The 19,001-nt window shown below is 46.5% G+C and overlaps 1 protein-coding gene across 1 annotated transcript in view; it reads left to right on the top strand.

Annotated features, from left to right (window-relative positions):
• The window catches only part of CNTNAP2 (contactin associated protein 2), a 1,212,102-nt gene that overhangs the window by 579,886 nt on the left and 613,215 nt on the right, over positions 1-19,001 (top strand). The window contains exon 10 of the mRNA XM_074985481.1: positions 21-192. Coding sequence (XP_074841582.1) covers positions 21-192 — 172 coding nt within the window. The remainder of the gene's footprint in view (positions 1-20; positions 193-19,001) is intronic.

The raw sequence follows: 19,001 nt of genomic DNA, 5'->3' as shown, positions 1-19,001 counted from the left end.
TTGCTTCCTCTGTTCCACAGGGTTCCTTACACAAACAAATGACGCTGATCACGCTCTGCTCCAGCTCTCATTCCAAGGATGCATGCAGCTTATTCATGTGGATGATCAACTGGTTGATTTGCATGCAGTGGAACAAGGCAAATTGGGAAGCTTTGCCAATGTCAGCATTGATATGTGTGCCATTATTGACAGGTAAGAGAGTAGCCACTGGCAACACCTAGAAAGTTTAAAACTGCAGATTCTGAAAGCACACAATGTAAAATGTCATAGGTGTCTGCATAACCCTTCTTATCTGTTGTTAATAGAGATGTAGCCAGTGAAGGTAGTGTCAGAACAAGGAGAATATCATTTATTCTGATTTATTGAAACACTTTTGTATTTTTTTCTCTGAAACAGTTATCTTTGTTTCAAACTTTTAAAATTCTATTCCTATTACTGCGGGGAATCTGAAAAATATAGATGTCCCAAGGAAATTGCACTCAGAATCTTTCTGGCAGCAGAATTATTTGCAAAGCTTAAAGGAGACTCCATTGTGTAGGGCTTAATACAGTAGTTCTGGTGAGGAAAAGGAAGATGTTTGTGAAATTCAGAGGGAAGTCTGAAGAGTGGAGTTCTGTTTCATTACATAGTTTTTGTTTTTTCTAACTTGTCCGTGGGTGACTTTGATAGAAATCCAAAATTTTAATAAGTTTAAAAATAAAATAAATATCTTTGTTCGTCCAACAGAGCCAACGTGGTTGGGTTACTACACATATTATAAAATTCTCCAGGGTTTTCCTGAAGGATGGGTTGAGTTTGAGAAGGTACAATATATTGCAAGCGTCTCGTGGGCACTGGTCATAATAGCTTTTAATATAATTTAGTAAATAATTTGTACAGGTACATAGATTTTCAGGTTCATTTTTTAAGAAACTAACAAGAAATAATGGGCATCTGTGGAATTCTACTTCTTGAACACTGGGTCCATACCAGTTCATTTCATTCAAAACATGTAATTGTGAACAAGCCATAAAGATTTGCTCTTGTTTTCTAAGCTGAATGAAAGAAACAGTTAACGTAAGGCCAAAAGAGCAAAAAAATACAGATGATTTAAAGGAACTAAATTAGTGTGTTGGCACCTTAGAGAAACAAGCACTTTCATCTCCAAGGTGAAAAAATTGAATCTTGAGATCCAGAACGTTATGGATGGTGGCCTTTTGGGAACTTTGCTATGTATGGCTGTGTCTACACTTGCAGTCCTCTTTCGAAAGAGGCATGCAAATGAGGGGAATCAAAAATGCAAGTGAGGTGCAGATTTACATATCTGGAGCCTCATTTGCATATCTTTTGAAAGAAGAAAATCAGTATAGAAGCCGCTCTTTTGAAAGCAAACACTGTCTGCTAAACAGCCTTCTTCCCATAAAAAAGGGAAGAAGGGTTCTTTCAAAGATGGTGTTTACTTTTGAAAGAGCAATGTCTGCACAGCTTTTCTTCTTTCAAAAGAAGCTCTTCTGAAAGAATATGCAAATGAGGCACAGATATGTAAATCTGCATCTCATTTGCATTTTTGATTTCCCTCATTTGCATGCCTCTTTTGAAAGAGGAATGCAAGTGTAGACACAGCTTATGGCCGTTTCTACACATGCCACTTTCTCCAAAAGTGGCATGCTAATAAACGGCCTGAAATATGCTAATGAGGTGAGGATGCAAATTCCCCATGCCTCATTAGGATAAGGTCACGTGATTTGGAGTCCGGAAGAATGTCTTCCAGACTCCAAAACAACATGTAGAAGTGCAGCCCGCTGGGGGGTCTTCTGGAAGGAAGTCCTTCTTCCGGAGGCCCCTTCTTCCTGAAAATTTTCGGGAAGAACGGGCCTCCGGAAGGAGGACTTCCTTCCAGAAGACCCCCTGGAGGCCGCACTTCTACACATTGTTTTGGAGTCTGGAAGAAAGTCTTCTGGACTCCAGATCACGTGACCTTATGCTCATGAGGCAAGGGAATTTGCATCCACACCTCATTAGCATATTTTGGGCCATTTAGTGGCATGTGTAGAAACGGCCTATGAGAGCACTTAGTTTCTAAGAGGAAGACAATGGGTGCACATCCCCTTGCATATACGTGTATCAAATAGAAAAGCTTTGCTAGAATATCACAGGTTCTGGCACAAACAAAGCAATTTTTTATTTGAGGCAAAGGCTTACTGTGAACCTAGGTCTTTTGAGCCGCATCTACAAGAGCCGGCTACTTCGAAGTAGCCGTGCCAACTTCGAAATAGTGCCCACCACGTCTATACGTGGTGAGCGCTATTTTGAAGTTGAAATCGACGTAAGGCGGCGAGACGTCGAAGTCGCTATCCCCAACAGGAGATGGGAATAGCGCCCTACTTCGACGCTGAATGTCGAAGCAGAGCACGTGTAGGCGATCCGCGTCCCGCAACATCGAAATAGCGGGGTCCGCCATGGCGGCCATCGGCTGAGGGGTTGAGAGAAGCTCTTTTCAGCCCCTGCGGGGCTCTATGGTCAGCGTGTGCAGCAGCCCTTAGCCCAGGGCTTCTGGCTGCTGCTGCTGCAGCTGGGGATCCATGCTGCATGCACAGGATCTGCAACCAGTTGTCGGCTCTGTGGATCTTGTGCTGTTTAGTGCAAGTGTGTCTGGGAGGGGCCCTTTAAGGGAGCGGCTTGCTGTTGCCCCGGAAGTGCTAGTCCACCCTGTGACTCTGTCTGCAGCTGTTCCTGGCACCCTTATTTCAACATGTGCCGCTTTGGCGTGTAAACGCTCCCCTGCAGCGCCTTCTTTGATGTAGTGCTGCCCAACGTCGACATTGAACGTCGACGGCACCAGCCCTGGAGGACGTGTAGACGCTATTCATCGAAATAGCTTATTTCGATTTCGCTACATCAAAATAAGCTATTTCGATGTAGCATCCCTGTGTAGACATAGCTTTGATGTTCATGTTCATTTTGATTGTTATCTGCTTAAAAACATTTCCCTTCTTCCTGTTTCCTATGGAAATAGGGAAAGGGAGCAATGCCCAGCATAAATCAGCTGTCTTGGCTCCTGTTGGAAATGACTGTGGCTTCTTGCATTCATTTAGCTCAATTGGCAGCGTGAATAAAAATCATACTCTTTTTTACAAAAAGAAAATGTTTTTTATTCAAATTAAATAAAGGTGTATTTTTTTAAAAATTATTTAAAATGTGCAATATATGTTAAGCCCTAAACATATTATGATCTATTAAAATCATTTAATTAAAATACAAAAATAATTTGCTGTCAAGTTTTAATGAAAGACAAACCACTGATGTATTAGGAGTCACTGGTTAAAGATCTAAAATCAAAGGTGGTGCACGTTGTAAGCTAGTGTTTAACACCAGTGGTCTCTGCTGCATTTTCATTTCAGTTTATTTAACTAGTTCAGTTCAATGACTAGTTCATTCAAAGTTAAGAAACACATTGGATGTAGTCACACTAGCCCCTCCTTTTGGAGGGACTATGGTAATATGGCACTTTGGAATATTCTAATGAGGTGCTACCATAAATATGCAATGCCTCATTAGCACAATGGCAGCCACGCACGCTTCAAAACTGCTGGTTTCAAAACACACACTGCCCATGTAGATGGGGGCCTTTCGAAATGACTGCCCTGATTTCAAAAGCCCCTTATTACCAAGCAGATGGGAAGAAGGGGCTTTCAAAATCAGGGGGCCATTTCGAAAAGCCCCCGGCTACATGGGCTGCATGCATTTCAAAACTGGCAGTTTCGAAGCACACACTGTTGCCATTATGCTAATGAGGTGCTGCATATTCATGGACATGCCTTATTAGCATAGTCTGAAGTGCCACATTACCATTGGGAGCTAAAAGAGCACAAAAGCTTATTTTACTTTTCTAGTCTACGAATAAATATTAAGTGCGAGATCTTCTATGTAGAAAATCTTGAAGGACAGAGGAAGCAGACATAATCAGTTCAATTAATTAACTGCAAGTAATGCATCATTTGTTTAATAAATCAGTGAATTTAAATTGCAAAACATGAATAAATTAGTTATGTATCCAACACATTTAAAATAAAAAAGTGTATGAATTTTCAATTGAATTTGAATCTTTGTCCAAATAGAGCTTAACACAAATCACGATTTTTAAAACAGTAGGTAAATTATTATTCTCCATTTTCCAACTTAATAAAGTATAAAATTAAGTATTTGAATAAATGTAAACTGACTTGTAGATTTCCTTCAGTGTTTATAGATAGAGCATGTTCTCCTGGTTATCAAAGAGCCCTCTTTAGTATGCAGCTGATATTTAGCTGCAAGCCAATATGATTCAGTGGCTACTAATCAATTAAAACCAACCTTTTTAAAGAAAACCACTAAAATATACAGGTGCAAAACATTAATAAAATCAATTATTTAAATCAAGGTTTCCTGCTGATTTAAATCACGATTAAAATCAGCAACTTAAACAAACCACCCTTCTAATTGTTCATCTGCTGTGAAACTCCTGATGCTTATTTAATTTTGCTTTGACAGAGCAGGGTACACCTGCACAGCTTTTGGGAAAGCAATGCTTTGTCTCATTCTTTTCATGAAATATTCTAAAGCTGCGTCAACACTAGCCTGTTCTTTCGAAAGAGCAGACCCCTCTTCGACATGGCGCGTGACGCGACTGCACATGCCGCACACTCTTTCAAAGATTAAATTGATGTTAAGTGCCGCAAGAATTGAAACCGCTCTTCCAAACAGAAAATAGGAAGAGGCCTCTCCTTCAACGTCTTTTTTAGAAAAAGGGTGTGTGCAGACGCTCCATGTCCCGCTTTTTTGAAAGAGCAGGGTCCACCATGGTGTCAATCAGCTGTAAGATTCAGCCGTCCTGCTCAGCTCCTGCTGAGCTCTATGGTCTGTGTGTGCAGTGGCTCTTAAAGCTGCATGGACCAGGAAACCCCATTGCAGGAAGCTGAGAGCATGTAGGCAGCAGTCATCACACCTGCTGCCCCTGCACGCCTCGGTGGTGCCCCGAGCAGCTGCCAGATGGCCACGGCCAGTACCTGAGCAGGTAAGGTGCCACAGGCCCCCCTCTCCGAGCATGTCCAGGGCTCCTAAGTGTTCAGCCGGAGGAGGAAAAGCACACCCCTTCCTGGACCAAGCACAAACTCTAGGACCTGCTGGGGCTCTGGGAGGAGGAGGAGGAGGCGGCGGCGCTCTGGGTTAAGGTGGAGCAAGTGGCAGAACATGTACACCTTCACCCAGCTGGCCGAGGGTCTGACTGCCTGGGGTCACCCTGCCTGCACTCCTGACCAGGTCAGGAGTAAGGTTAAGGAGCAGTGGCAGGATTGTGCCCAGGCTCGGGACTCAACCAGCCTGTAGAGGGCTGCCCCTGCTTGCTGCCCTTATCACAGGGAACTCAGGACCATCCTGGGCCCCTGGGACACCTCCTCCCAGCCAGCCCTCCTGGACCCCTCAGCCGAGGAGCCCCAGCCAGGAGAGGAGCAGGAGCTGAGACTGTTGGCCAGCCCTGCACCACCAGGGCTGGAGACGGAGCCAGCCTCAGCTGGAGACTGGTCCAGCAAGGAGGGGGACCTGGTTACTGAGCTCCCCTCCCATATCTCCAGCCTGGCATCAGCCAGATGGCCATCCCCCAACCTTGGCGGAGGACGCTCAGGTACGTACACAACAGGGCACACACCCCGGATCATGGGGTGGGGGAACCATACATGACTGGGGGCCCCTCACACCCCTGGTAGACCCCAGCACATCAGGGCCTAGCCAGGCCCCAGCCCCGGGATAGCAGCATGACCACCAATGCCCATCAGCCCCCCCCATCCCGTGGACAGCTCCATGCCTTGCCCCCAGGGGGAAGGGGAGGCAGGCGGACTGCACAAAGGGGATACCCACAGGGCCACCACACCCATGAACAGGGGATGTGGGCCATGGGGCAGGGGTTGGTATTCATGGCCTGTTCCTCTCTTCCCCCCTGTTTTCCACAGCTGCACCATCCAAGGGCTGGGAGAACCTTGCCCCATCCATGGTCCCAGAAAGCCCCCAGGAGGTGAGGGACAGCAACTGGCAGGAGCCACCACCAGCGCCAGGACGAGCCCAGTCAAAGTGGACCCAACCAGCGGAGAACCCCCAAGTCACTGCCTACATCCAGCACCAGATGGAGCTGGTCGAGTGCCGGCTCCACTTTGAGGAGGGGGAGCCGCTTGGTGCTGGGCGGCTGGGGGTAGTTCCTGACCACCTTCAGGGACATGGTGGTCACCTACCAGGAGCTCCAGGCCTGGCTGCCCCCTCCCCCACCCACCTGCTGTCCTCCCTGCTGTCTCTCCCCCCATGGCCCCACCCGCTGGCCCAAGGTTGTGCCCCGTCTCTACCTCCCTGTACTCCCCACCTACTCCCAGCCCCACCGAGGATCCTGGATGATGGTGGGGGACCCAGGGTGGGCTTGGGTCACGGCCCTCCACTCCTGCTGCTGAGTGATGGCCCACCGGGTGGGCCACCTGGGTCCCCCACCCCCGTGTAAATAGTTAGCCCCCACTTCTGTAAATAGTTGGACTTTCTGTTTTGTTTAGCAAGAAGTATTACCCACGCAGTTTTTGTAATTAAGAATACACCCGTTTATTCTTTCAAAAACTCTGTGCAGAGTGTGCTCGGTGAGGAGGCAGTGTAAGGGAGGGTGGGGGCAGTGCGAGAGGCCTGCTGGGGGTGGCCATGGCAGCACTCACTGGGGCCCCTGGTTGAAGCGGGTACCCTGGCTGGGGTAGCCTGTGCCGGCCTTGACCACCCACTCCTGCACAAAGCCTCTCCCTTGCTTTCCATGATATTGTGGAGTGTGCAGCAGGATGCCCACATCCAGGAGAGTGAAGAGACAGCACTAATGCCCCTTCAAGTGGCCTAAGGGGTGCTCAACCACCTGGCAGGCATGGTTGAGCTGGCTGTTGAAGCGCTTCTGGCTGGCGGGGGCGTGGCATGGGGTATGGGGCCACATGAGCCAGGGCTGGAACTGGTATTTCACATCAACCACCAGGCAGAGGGGCACATTAGTGTTCCCCAGCGAGATCTCCCTTTGGGGGATGTAGGTCCCTGCCTCCAGCTGGCAGCACAGGCCTGAGTTCCAGAAGACCCGCATGTCATGTGTACAGCCAGGACAGCTGTGAGCCGATGCCCAGGTGCCAGCTAAGGGTCTGGTGGGGCAAAGGGAGTGATGCCACACCAGCAGCTACGCTAAGCAGCCAGGGCAGGCTGGGTTCTTTGGTTTGTGTTTAGTTTGGGTACAGCAGCAAGAGGAAAATTACACTTAGAGAGGCTTTAACAGTTACTTTTTATTTATACAAAGATAGAAACAATTTAACTAAGATAAATGATTAAAGTACAAGTTAGTAGTCGTGGTTTTTAGAGGGGAAACAACACAATTTAACTTAAGAAAAGTTTTAGACCAACTAGCTAGCTTAAACTAATACAATTAATGTGTACACAAGAAAGGCAAGTTATAGGTGTGATTTTCACCCCTGCCTCTTAGACCTGGTGGAACCAGAGTCTTTCCCTCAATTCCTATAGGAAAGAAGTGTAATACAGGTGTAATTCTTACCCCTGCCTCCTAGATCCAGCGTGACCCAGAATCTCTCTCAATCCCTCGGGAAGAAGTAGATACGAACCAGGCGTCCCCAGTCTCGGGAGTTAATTCCAGACCTGGCCAGCAGGTGTAGGTGATTGAAACTCAAAGGGGGGTGGGCTGCCAAACCCCTTTATACCCCTTTTGTCACGGAGGCTTCTTCCTGGTCTCAAGTGGCCAATCGGGAGGAATGTGTTTTGAACCCAGGTTTCCCAGGGAAGGTGCAAGGCTCAATTTGCACCTGTGAATTGTGGACAATTGGGCACCTTTGGAGGTGATGGGCGGGGGTTCCCCGTTCTTGCTGGGGAAGTGATCAGGCATGTCAATCACCGAGATCAGCCAGAAGGGCGGCCATTAGCTAGCCCATTCACTGTCTGTTTTTTGTGTATAGTAGAGAGGCTGAGCGAGACAGCACACCTGTGTTACCAGGACATCAAAAGCTACCTGTCTCCCCTGCTTGTTTCTCTCTCTCTCTCTCCCAGTGGAGGGGAGAAGAAGAAAAGGCCAAATGGGGGGGTTCATGTCTGGCTACACCAGCCCACACAGATGTCCTGGAACTGGTCCCTGCTGTCCACCATGGCCTGCAGGACCACGGCATGTAGCCCTTCTTGTTTATGAATTGTCCTCTGCCATGTTCCGGAGCACAGACAGGTATGTGGGTCCGGCTGAGAGCCCTGAATCAACTTCGGAACCCCAGTGTGGCAAAGCCCATGATGGCCACGTCCAGGTTCCCGATGTGGACGACCCTCTGGAGGAGCATGGCATTAAGAATGCAGACCACTGGCGGGGGGGACAGTCACTTGTGAAGGTGTGTGGGGTGACCCTGACCCCACCTTGGCCCAACTCCAGGCCCCATCCTGGCCCCTCTGGGCCTCCCACCCCTGGTAGATGCGTGCCCAGGCCTCCTTACCTCCATCACAATGGCCCCAACTGTGGTCTTGCCCACACCAAATTAGTGTCCCATGGAGCAGTAGCTGTCTGGAGTGGCCAGCTTCCAGAGAGCTATCATGACCTTCTTCTCCACAGGGAGGGTACGCTGCATGCAGGTGTCGTAGTGTCTTAGGCCCAGGGACTACTACTGGCAGAGCTCCAGCAAGGTCTGCCACCACATCCAGAAATTCCAGAGCCAGCGGTTATCATCCCACTCCCCCATGACCAGTCTCTCCCACCACTCGGACCTTGTGGGGTAATTCCAGAGCTGGAGGAGTGCCAGTGGGGGCAGGCCTGGAGGACCCCCTTGGTCTGGGGAGGACCCTGCTAGGAGCTTCAGGGTGGCCACCAGTGCTGAGGCCAGCACAGTGCCACTCCAGTGGTGGCAGCCAGCAGGGTGTCGAGCTGCTGTTACTCCATGTCTGTTCCTGCGGGCACTGTGTCTGTGGGGTTTGTAACAGCTCCACAGGCCTAGTGCTGTGCAGGCCAAGGGTGATGTGGAGGGGCCCTTTAAAGGAGCAGCTTGCTGCAGCCCCAGAAGGGCTTGGCTGCCCCACGACGCCATCCGCAGCATTTCCTGCCCCGTTCTTTCGAAAGAGGGTGCGTGTGTGTGTCTGTGTGAAAGCTCTCTTTTGACATCCTGGATGGCCCCTTTTGACGTGGCATGTGGCCTTTTTGATGACATTCATCAATGGCACCAACCCTGGCCCGTGTGTAGACTCTTCCCTTCAAAGGGCATCTTTCAATCACTCTTTTTCAAAAGTTGCCCTTTCCAAAGAGCGCTCTAGTGTATACGTAGCTTAACAGAATTTCAAAGTGCAGTAGATATTCTGAGAAAAAAATAAAGTGTGGCAGGGAATAAATGGATGCTTTTTGGACTTTTAGACAGTCTCATTTTCCTTATTAGCATATTAGTTTGCCCACATAGGGACTGGCTCCAGTCGACATTCATTAAAAGTCTGGTCCATAGTGTATCAGGGCTTGATTTGACTGCCTGCATCCCCGAAAAGCATGTCCTGACTGCCTGCAGCCACTAGGTACCAGGGCATCAGGGAGTCTGCATACACTGATCCTGCCCTGAGCGTTGCCCCGGCAGCTCCCTTTGGCTAGGAACTATATTTTTTCGGAATAAGGTTTCTTTCAAAGGTGGGTTTTATTTTCGAAAGAGGCACATCTACCCTGCTTTTTTTCTTTCAAAAGAATATCTTCTGAAAAGAGATTACACAAATGGAGTGTGAGATATGTAAATCAGCACCACATTTGCATTTCCAGTTTCCCTCATTTGTATTCCTCTTTCGAATAAGGAATGCACATGTAGACACAGCTCATGTGTGCTTAGTGGACTAGATGACCAGCTGTAAAGACACTCTGGCATAAAGGTTACTGGGTTCCTTCCTGTCTTATGTCTTAACTGGATTCTATTGTATTGCAGGAAGCCAGTGTCAAAGAAACTATCACAGGGAAGAGGGATGTGCTCCATCTTCCTGCGTGACTGAGCTGAAAAGGCCATGGTGGTCTAATACATTGTAATCAGAGCTGATGTTTTTTGGTTTTTGAGTATGCTGTGTTTGAGAATAAGCCTAACCCCTGAAGAGAAGGATGTGAGGAGACCTGTAGCTGAGACTTTGGGTTAGGAAGGTTGATTTTTGTCCCCTACTGGTGCATCTACACCTTGGTTTATCCATTGACAGTGATCTCATTTACTAGTGTAAATAAATAACAACTCTCTGGAATCAGTGGAAATTACACTGGGATGAAACGATTGTGGAATCAGAATTGGGTCTTTTTATTGTACAGTAGAGGAAAGAAAAATAATCCAGTAATAGAAAAACATTGGGAGAAAGGAAATCAAATGAAGTTTTGTAAAATTCTATGCAAGTTTTCATGCGTACCAGACTGTTTTTAAAGATCCTCCTGTCCCAAATAGTATTACAACTATGAAGTACTCAGAACCCATCTGCAAACAGAGAAAACTGATTACATTCTGCTGCTTTTTTCAGCAATAGACATTGCCAATTCAAACATGATGTAGATTACACATGTACCTCATCAGTTTGTGATTTCCAGCGCCTGTTGAATTGTGCTTTAAACAGGATAAAAAAATTAATCACTGGAATACAAAAAGAAATGTATTTCAGGGCTGACTGAGAAGTGACATGCCAACCTTCAGATCTTATGGATTTTTAAGGCTCTGTTACAAATATCTGAAAATAAGGGTTGTGACAAAGTCAGTCCTACTCCTGGGCATCTATCCTCTGGTCAGTCCATCAGGAGTCCTTAAGGGCCCTGTTGTCCTCACTGGGGCAAGGGGTGGTCTGGGGGGAACTCAGCCCCCACCCGCTTGTGCCGGGTTCCAGCCCAGGGACCCTGTGCAGCTGTCAGTGGGAGGAGCTGACTCCCTTAGCTCTTGGCACAGCAGCTCTCCTCCCTGGGCCACTTCCCCAGACGATTTCCCCGGTACCTTCTCCAGGCCATAGCAGTCATGGGCCTTCACTCTTGATCTTGTAGAAGCTCCTGCTCTCCCTCTGAGATCTCCGGTGTTCCTGCTGCTCTCCTCTGCTCCTCTCAAACCTGTTCTCTCTCTGCTCCTGTCTTCGTGCGCGCGCGCACGTGCGTGTGCGTGTGCGTGTGTGTGTGTGTCGCTCGCTCACTCGCTGTGAAGGGTTTTAAAGGCCTCTTATTGGCCCAGTCATTGGAGCCAGCTGGCTTTAATTAGGCTGAGCCATCTCCCACCCAGCTGCCTGTGATTGCCCTGCAGATGCTTCTGCTTGTCTGGGCTTCCTCTGAGGGGCCCTTCAGCCTGGCCGTGCCACAGGGGTTACAAGTACAGGTTGAGCCTCTGTAGCCCATCACTCTCTAATCTGGCAATCCATCCTGATTTTAGTTAGTGTCTTATCATGGGTGTGACCAAGTTTCCTGTGGACCCAGAAAATTTGATTAAAAGCATCTGTCCTGGCTCTCAGTGTTCTGTGCTGTTATGTAGCTCTAATTTATCAGTAAATATCTTATAAGACCCCAGTGAGCAGTGGAAGTGTTAGTAATGCTGCTAGATAATAGTGACTTCCTATGGGCAAATAAATTCTCTGGTTTGGCACCAGTCAGGTCCTGGGAATGCTGGACTAGAAAGGCTCAACCTGTTGTTCTATTCAAACATTCTGTCAGATAGAACACAGTTAAGTGTGAATATTTTTAGAAGATCCAAGTACTATGGCTATTCTGTATTTTGTACTTTTGTTTCTCTTGAAAGGATAGATGCCTGTATGGCTGTGATGTTGATGTCTTCCTGTTCTGTTTTGTTTTTCACTTGTTTAGCACATCTAGGCTTCAATCTTCATCAACATGGAAATTGTTTTCCTGGCCACACTTGAGTGAGGACCCCTGTTGGGCAAAAACATTAGCTGCCAAAATGAATTATTCTTGCTGTAGATTTCAGACGTTTGGTTGAAAATATCTCAAAGTGGCTTTTTTTTATTGTTAGCCGGATTGTATTGTAAGGAAGAGTCCATTTTTAAATAAGGGCTATAAGACAGAAGATGAGGAATGTTCTGAATTTTTGTTTGTCAATCAACCTGAAAGCAATTTTTATTGAAGTCCCAAGTTCTAAAAACTTCATACTTTTTATAGATGCCCACTTCATTTTAAATTCCTTATTTCTGAGAGCACAAAAATAGAACTGCAAAAGCCCACTCATTGGGATATTACAATTGAAATTGACAAAAAAAACCTGCCAGCTTTTTAGTAGATATTCTTCCTATTTCCTCTGACTTGCATTTTACTGTTTTTCAAGTTCCCTTTTGTGGTGAAACTCCAACACTGAGGCCAGGTCAACACCAGACTTTAAAGTCAGTTGCATATACACAGTTTACCTACAGCAACTGCGTAGCTAGAATCAACTTATCTACAATCGACTTACCTAATAGGCCTCAAAAAGGGAGGTCAGCTTGAGAAAGGATCCCATCAACCTCACTTACTCCTCACAATAGTGAAGAGTTCAGGGGTTGACTGTTGACCCCACATAGTTCAATTTCATGAATCCCTACTAGGCGTACGAAATCGAACCCCGGAGGATTAACTGTGATTAGATCAATCTTCCGTTTAGTGAAGACATACCCTAAGAAACCTTAACTTTCATGCTAGGGATACTGTGGTGTATGTGTACGTATAATAGACTACACACACACACACACACACACACACACACACCCCTACCTCTAATAAGGCTAAGAATGCAGAAAAGAGGTGCTTGTTGATGTAGTGGAGGAAATGTGCTAAAATAACAGTTCAAGTAATCAGATTTAAAATATTATAGACAGGAAATTTTCTTCCCTGAACAGCAGCTTCATCTATTGACACACTTGCAATGTAAGTCACGTTGTTGTCAGTGATAATTATTAATGGTTTTCAGTCCTGCTGGAAAAGTATAACTAGTGGGGTTACGCAGGGGTCTGTTTTAGGACTGGTTCTGTTCAATATCTTCATTAACGATTTAGATATTGACATAGAAAGTACACTTATTAAGTTTGCAGATGATACCAAGCTGGGAGGGATTGCAACTTCTTTGGAGGATAGGGTCATAATTCAAAAGGATCTGGATAAACTGGAGAAATGGGCTGAGGTAAACAGGATGAAGTTTAATAAGGACAAATGCAAAGTGCTCCACTTAGGAAGAAACAATCAGTGTCACACATACAGAATGGGAAAGGACTGCCTAGGAATGAGTACAGCAGAAAGGGATCTGGGGGTTATAGTGGACCACAAGCTAAATATGAGTCAACAGTGTGATGCTGTTGCAAAAAAAGCAAACATGATTCTAGGATGCATTAACAGGTGTGTTGTGAACAAAACACGAGAAGTCATTCTTCCGCTCTACTCTGCACTGGTTAGGCCTCAGCTGGAGTATTGTGTCCAGTTCTGGGCACCGCAGTTCAGGAAGGATGTGGAGAAATTGGAGAGGGTCCAGAGGAGAGCAACGAGAATGATCAAAGGTCTAGAGAACATGACCTATGAAGAAAGGCTGAAAGAATTGGGTTTGTTGAGTTTGGAAAAGAGAAGATTGAGGGGGGACATGATAGCAGTTTTCAGGTATCTAAAAGGGTATCATAAGGCAGAGGGAGGGAACTTGTTCTTCCGTGCCTCTGAGGATAGAACAAGAGGAAATGGACTTAAATTGCAGCAGGGGAGGTTCAGGTTGGACATTAGGAGAAAGTTCCTAACTTTCAGGGTGATCAAACACTGGAATGAATTGCCAAGGGATGTGGTAGAATCTCCATCACTGGAGATATTTAAGATGAGGTTAGATAGATGGCTTTCAGGGATGGTCTAGAAAGTGCTTGGTCCTGCCATGAGGGCAGGGGGCTGGACTCGATGGCCTCTCGAGGTCCCTTCCAGTCCTACTCTTCTATGATTCTATGATTCTATAAATGTACTGTATGAGTGACAGCTCAGATTCTCATATACCTCCTTTACTTCTCATTAATAAACTGTGTTGTTATAATCCAGATGGTACAGTTGTACATTAGGATATTAGCACAGGACTGTGAACAGGAGTTATTACTCAGGGCTAATTTGTCTTGGCAGCCTGGGAGTGTTGGTAAATGCTCCTGGCCTTGCAATGGATTATAATATGAATTACTATTAGATAGCAAGGATGTGGTACTAAAAATATTTTTTAAAACTAATATCCAATATGTTGTTATAGATTACGTATACCCAGTGCTTTTCTTCTAGAAAAAAAAAATCTGGTACTCAAGTCTGATGATTCCTCATAAGGGTTAGGGTATTCAATGTTAATGCTGTGGTCCTGCACTGCTGTGGGGAGGTGTGGGTTTCCTGCCCCGATTTCCCCACTGCTGCAGGACTGGCAGGGGCTCCTGTCCCAATTTCCCCATTGCTGTAGAATGCTGTAGAACTGGCAGTGAAATTTTTTCTCATGTTCTAATGGTAAAAAGGTGCCAGAACTCCGTTCCAGTGCATTCCACCCCAAAAAAATAAAATAAAATAAAAGCCCTGTGAGCCCTGTGTATAAGCATATGTTGATTTCAGTGTCAATCTGGCTGTGTACTATAAAGAAATACAAACTAATGGAGATAGAAATGAAATATTGCTTCAGAACACCTCATCTTTGTATAGGTATCTGCCAGTGCCATATGGATATGTGGAAATTATAAATCCTATAGCAGAGTTTGTGGTCTGGTTTTTCCTAATATCAGCGTATGCAATAAAACATTCCAGGTAAACCTTTGTGAATATTGCTCATCTATAGTGGTGATAGGACCACTATAGGACCAACATCTGATTGACAGGAACTCTAGAACTATACTTTCTAGACGATGTGACTGCTAATCAGAAACTGAAATAATGTAGTTACATAAAGTAATCCAGTAAATCTCAACAATGCATGAACATGGCTACAACATCTCTGAGAGTCAGTTAATTTTAATCAAATTTCAGCCCCATTTAAAAATCCTTTTTATTGATTATTATAATTTCTTTAACAATTTTCAGTGTCTGGCTCTTTGAATAAGAGTGAGACCCTAAGGCCGCATCTTCAAGATAAATTTGAATTTCAAGGCTTTAACTCGATATTAAAACATGACCGTCTTCATATGTAATATTGTTAACGCAATCTATTGAGCCATAATGCTGATTACAGAATATCAACATTCTAGGAGGGATATAGTGTCTATCTTGAATTCAGAATCTCGTATAAAGGCTAGTGTGGAAGCACCATGTCCTTAATTCGAATTTGTTAGCCTCCAGAAGTGTCCCATTAGGTATCCCACAAAGCTACATGGTGACCTTGCTGTCTGGTGTTCAGGAAGAAGATCAAACTAAGCCTGCAAAGTTTGGATTGAATTTGAATTAAAATTTGAATTAGAATTTAGCAGCCCAAACCTGCAAATAAAAAGGGCATTCGTTATGAAAAAAATCCCTTTGCCCATCGCATCGTACCACATCGGTAGCAATTATCGGTAGCCTTGCACTGCAATCATGAGCACTCAGGGTAGTGATCTGGCTAGCACTTCTCAGGCTTGCAGGAGAGCCCCAGCTTGGACCCACCAGGAGATTCTGGATCTCATTGCCATTTGGGGAAACCAATCAGTGGTGAAGAGACTTCGGGTGGCCAAGAGAAACATGGCAGTCTATGATCAGATGGTGCATGAGCTGGCAGTCCAAGGCTACTCCTGGGACTCTGTGCAGTGCTGGGTGAAGGTTAAAGTACTCCATCAGGCCTATCAAAAAGTCCAGAAAGCCAACCAGCGGTCAGGGATGGCTCCACGGACCTGACGCTATTATCAACATCTCCACATGCTTATGGAGTCTGGACTGAATTATGATAATTGTGGAGGCCCTGGTATGGATTCCAGGGTGAGAACAGCGAAGCAGCATGGCCCAGAGGAAGAGAGCAATGAAGAGGAGGAAAGGACCAATGAGCAGGGGACAGAGGAAGTTGTTCTGGGCAGCCTGGAGCTCTTCACCATCGACCTGGAACCAGTACCCTCCATGGTGGTCCCCTCCACACCGTGACCCTCCATGTCAGTCCCTTTCATGCCAGTTACCTCCACACCAGTCTCTGAGCCCTCTGGATCAAGTGGTTTAGGTGAGTCTCTATTCTGCATGCTAGAATCAGTTTGGGGGTGGGTATAGCTGTAGGGTTTTGCACAGGTACAGGTTTCCTAGCTGTGCTTCTCTGCTCCACAGAACAGTGTGTTAATGTTTCTGGGGATGGAGTGCTTCTCCTTTTCGGAGATCTCATCCAGGCACTCTTGTATTTTTTTTCATAAGATTCTTGGGCAGGCCTGACTTGTTGCAGCTTCCACAGTAGCACACCTTGCCGCTCCAGGCAACCAGATAATGATCTGGTGTCAGGGCACTGCACACCATTTTAGCAAATTTTCCAGGCTTTTGGTCACACAGCAGGAGTAGACGTTCTTTCTCCATATCTGTTAGTTTTAGGAGGGTGATGTCGTCTTTCGCCACCTGAGGCAGCATGGGAATTCACATCTGGTTTGTTTGTTTTTTTAACATGCTTTCTGCCCCTTTACACCAGCCTGCAGCAGCCAGCAGGCATTCCATTCCCCACCCCACAGCGTGGTTTGCAAGTTCTAGGCTCCTCCCCACCCCCACCTGTCCCTTTCCAACAAATATTTATTTTCATTTTTCATGACACCACCCCCCGTGCCATGCTGCTGCCAGGCTCTGAGGGACATTTCCATTTCTCCAGCATTTCTGTTGATTTTGCAGGACTCCCAGGTGCCACACAGCTGCTAGGTTCTGCTGGGTGTTTCCCCTCCCATATCCCTTACCAGGCACCATTTGTTTTCAGTTCTCAGGAATCCCACTGTGCCAAGCAAGGGGATTCCTCTGCTGTGATTTTCCTCTCCCCTGTCCCTTTACATCCAGCCTTTCTTTGGATATTTTTGTTTTCTTTTCATTATTTATATTGTGCATGGAAGCCCCACATGCAGCTGTCCATTTGTCACTGCCACAGGACACCCAGCCAGGACACTTGGTGGCTGCCCCTGCTTTTCAGACTTTCCCATTCCCGCCAAAAGAGGACAATTGTTTATCACTTACCAGTCCACAAAGCAACATCCTGGATAAGTGATGGCAAATAAGGTACTGTGAAATGCACCTTTACTGTCCCACCCTTAATAACCCATGTGTCTTTCAAATGTATACTTTCAGTGGTAGTACACAGCAAGATCCATTCATTATGCTTCAAAGCACATTATGTCAATTGTGTCTCAATTTTGACCTTCATTTTCCAGACCCAGTGACCAGTGTTGCACAGAAAACCAGGAGACACAGGAAATGCAAACAAGATCTGATCCTGCAGCACATGCAAGACACTCAGGCAGAGCAGAGGAACTTGGCAAAGGACACTGCTCAGTGGTGTCACAGTACAGCTGTCAGAGTCAAGTAAACTTTAATGGCAGAATGCTTGACCTGCAGCAGCAGCAATTGTCAAAGGTGAATGAGGCCATGGCAAAGCACACTGCAAAAGGCTATGCAAGCACCCTTGAGAGGGTGTTGTTTCCCAGCCACTTAAACTCTCCTCCCCGCCGAATAAAATCATTCCTTTGACCTCAGTGTGGTTTCTTGTCCTTCAGGAGCGCTGGGGGTGTGGGGGACACAAATCAAAACGAGTGGGTGCGGGGAGAGTTAGTGCCACTGAAAGCACAGCTGGGCTGTGTCTTGTTTGCAGCAGACGCACTGAGAGGACGGGGCAGGTTGCGGGGGGGGGGCAGGGGGCAGCGCTAAAGGCACAGCACATTCTGTTTACTGCAACTTAACCCCCTCCCACCAAAAAAGAGCATTCATTCATTACAGCACAGTTGATTTATTGGCATTATGGTGGAGACATACATAGGTACCATGTGCATTACAGGTCAGTCAAAAAGCTGTTTTGTAAAGCATCTCTTATTGCTGCAGCCTGAGCGTGGGTACTGGTGGTTGGCAGTGTAGACAGCTGGGAGTAAGCCCTGCCTATTGCCTCTGCTTCAGAATTCCAGATAGATGGGAAAGTCTCTTGCCTCGATACACATATGTTGTGCAAAATAGTGCACGCTGTAGTAACAGTGTGGACATTAGCTTCAGAAATGTCCAAATGGGTCAATAAACATCTAAACCTTGCTTTCAAACATCCAAAGATGCATTCCACAATCATTCTGCGCCTGCTGAGTCTGTGATTAAAGTTTTCCTTGTTGGGGTCCGGGGTGCCTGTGTAGGAGTTTCATCAGAGAGGGAAGCAGAGGGTAAGCAGGGTCACCCAACACAACAATGAGCATCTCCAATCTTGATTTTCCAATCACGGAAGAAAGTCCCATCCAGGAGCTTTTGGTACAGTCCCAAATTTTGCAATATGCGTGCATCGTGAACCCTCCCTGACCAGCCAAAGTTGATGTTGGTAAAACGACCTTTGTGATCTACCAACCCCTGCACGAACGTGGAGCAGTACCCCTTTTGCTTAATATACTCAGAGGCCATGGTCTGGGGCCATGATAGGGATGTGCATGCCATCTATTGCTCCATCAGCGTTAGGAAGCCCTGGGCAGCAAAGCCATGCATTATGGCCTGTACATCTCCCAGGGTCACAGTCTTCTTCAGGAGATGCCAACAGATTGCATGGGCCACTTCCATAACCACAGACCCAACTGTAGATCTGCCTACCCCAAACTGATTTGCCACTGACCAGTAACTGCCAGGGGTTGTGAACTTCCACAGTGCAATTGCCACTTGCTTCTGTAGTGTTAAAGCTGGCCTCATTTTGGTGTTGCTGCATTTCAGAGTGGGTGCCAGTGCATCACAAAGTTCCATAAAGGTGGACTTGCAAAGGCAAAAATTCTGTACCCACTGCTGATCATCCCAGGACTCCAAAACGATGTGATTCCCACCAATATGTGCTGGTCTCTCAAGTCCAAACATGCCGCTTCGCTGTCATCCAGGCATTCATGGCAGCCGCCAGCTCTGCATTCTTGGACCA

This window comes from Carettochelys insculpta, chromosome 2 (genome assembly GCF_033958435.1).
Source record: "Carettochelys insculpta isolate YL-2023 chromosome 2, ASM3395843v1, whole genome shotgun sequence".
In the NCBI taxonomy this organism is placed as follows: Eukaryota; Metazoa; Chordata; order Testudines; family Carettochelyidae; genus Carettochelys; species Carettochelys insculpta.
This window is presented reverse-complemented; position numbering and strand designations above follow the sequence as displayed.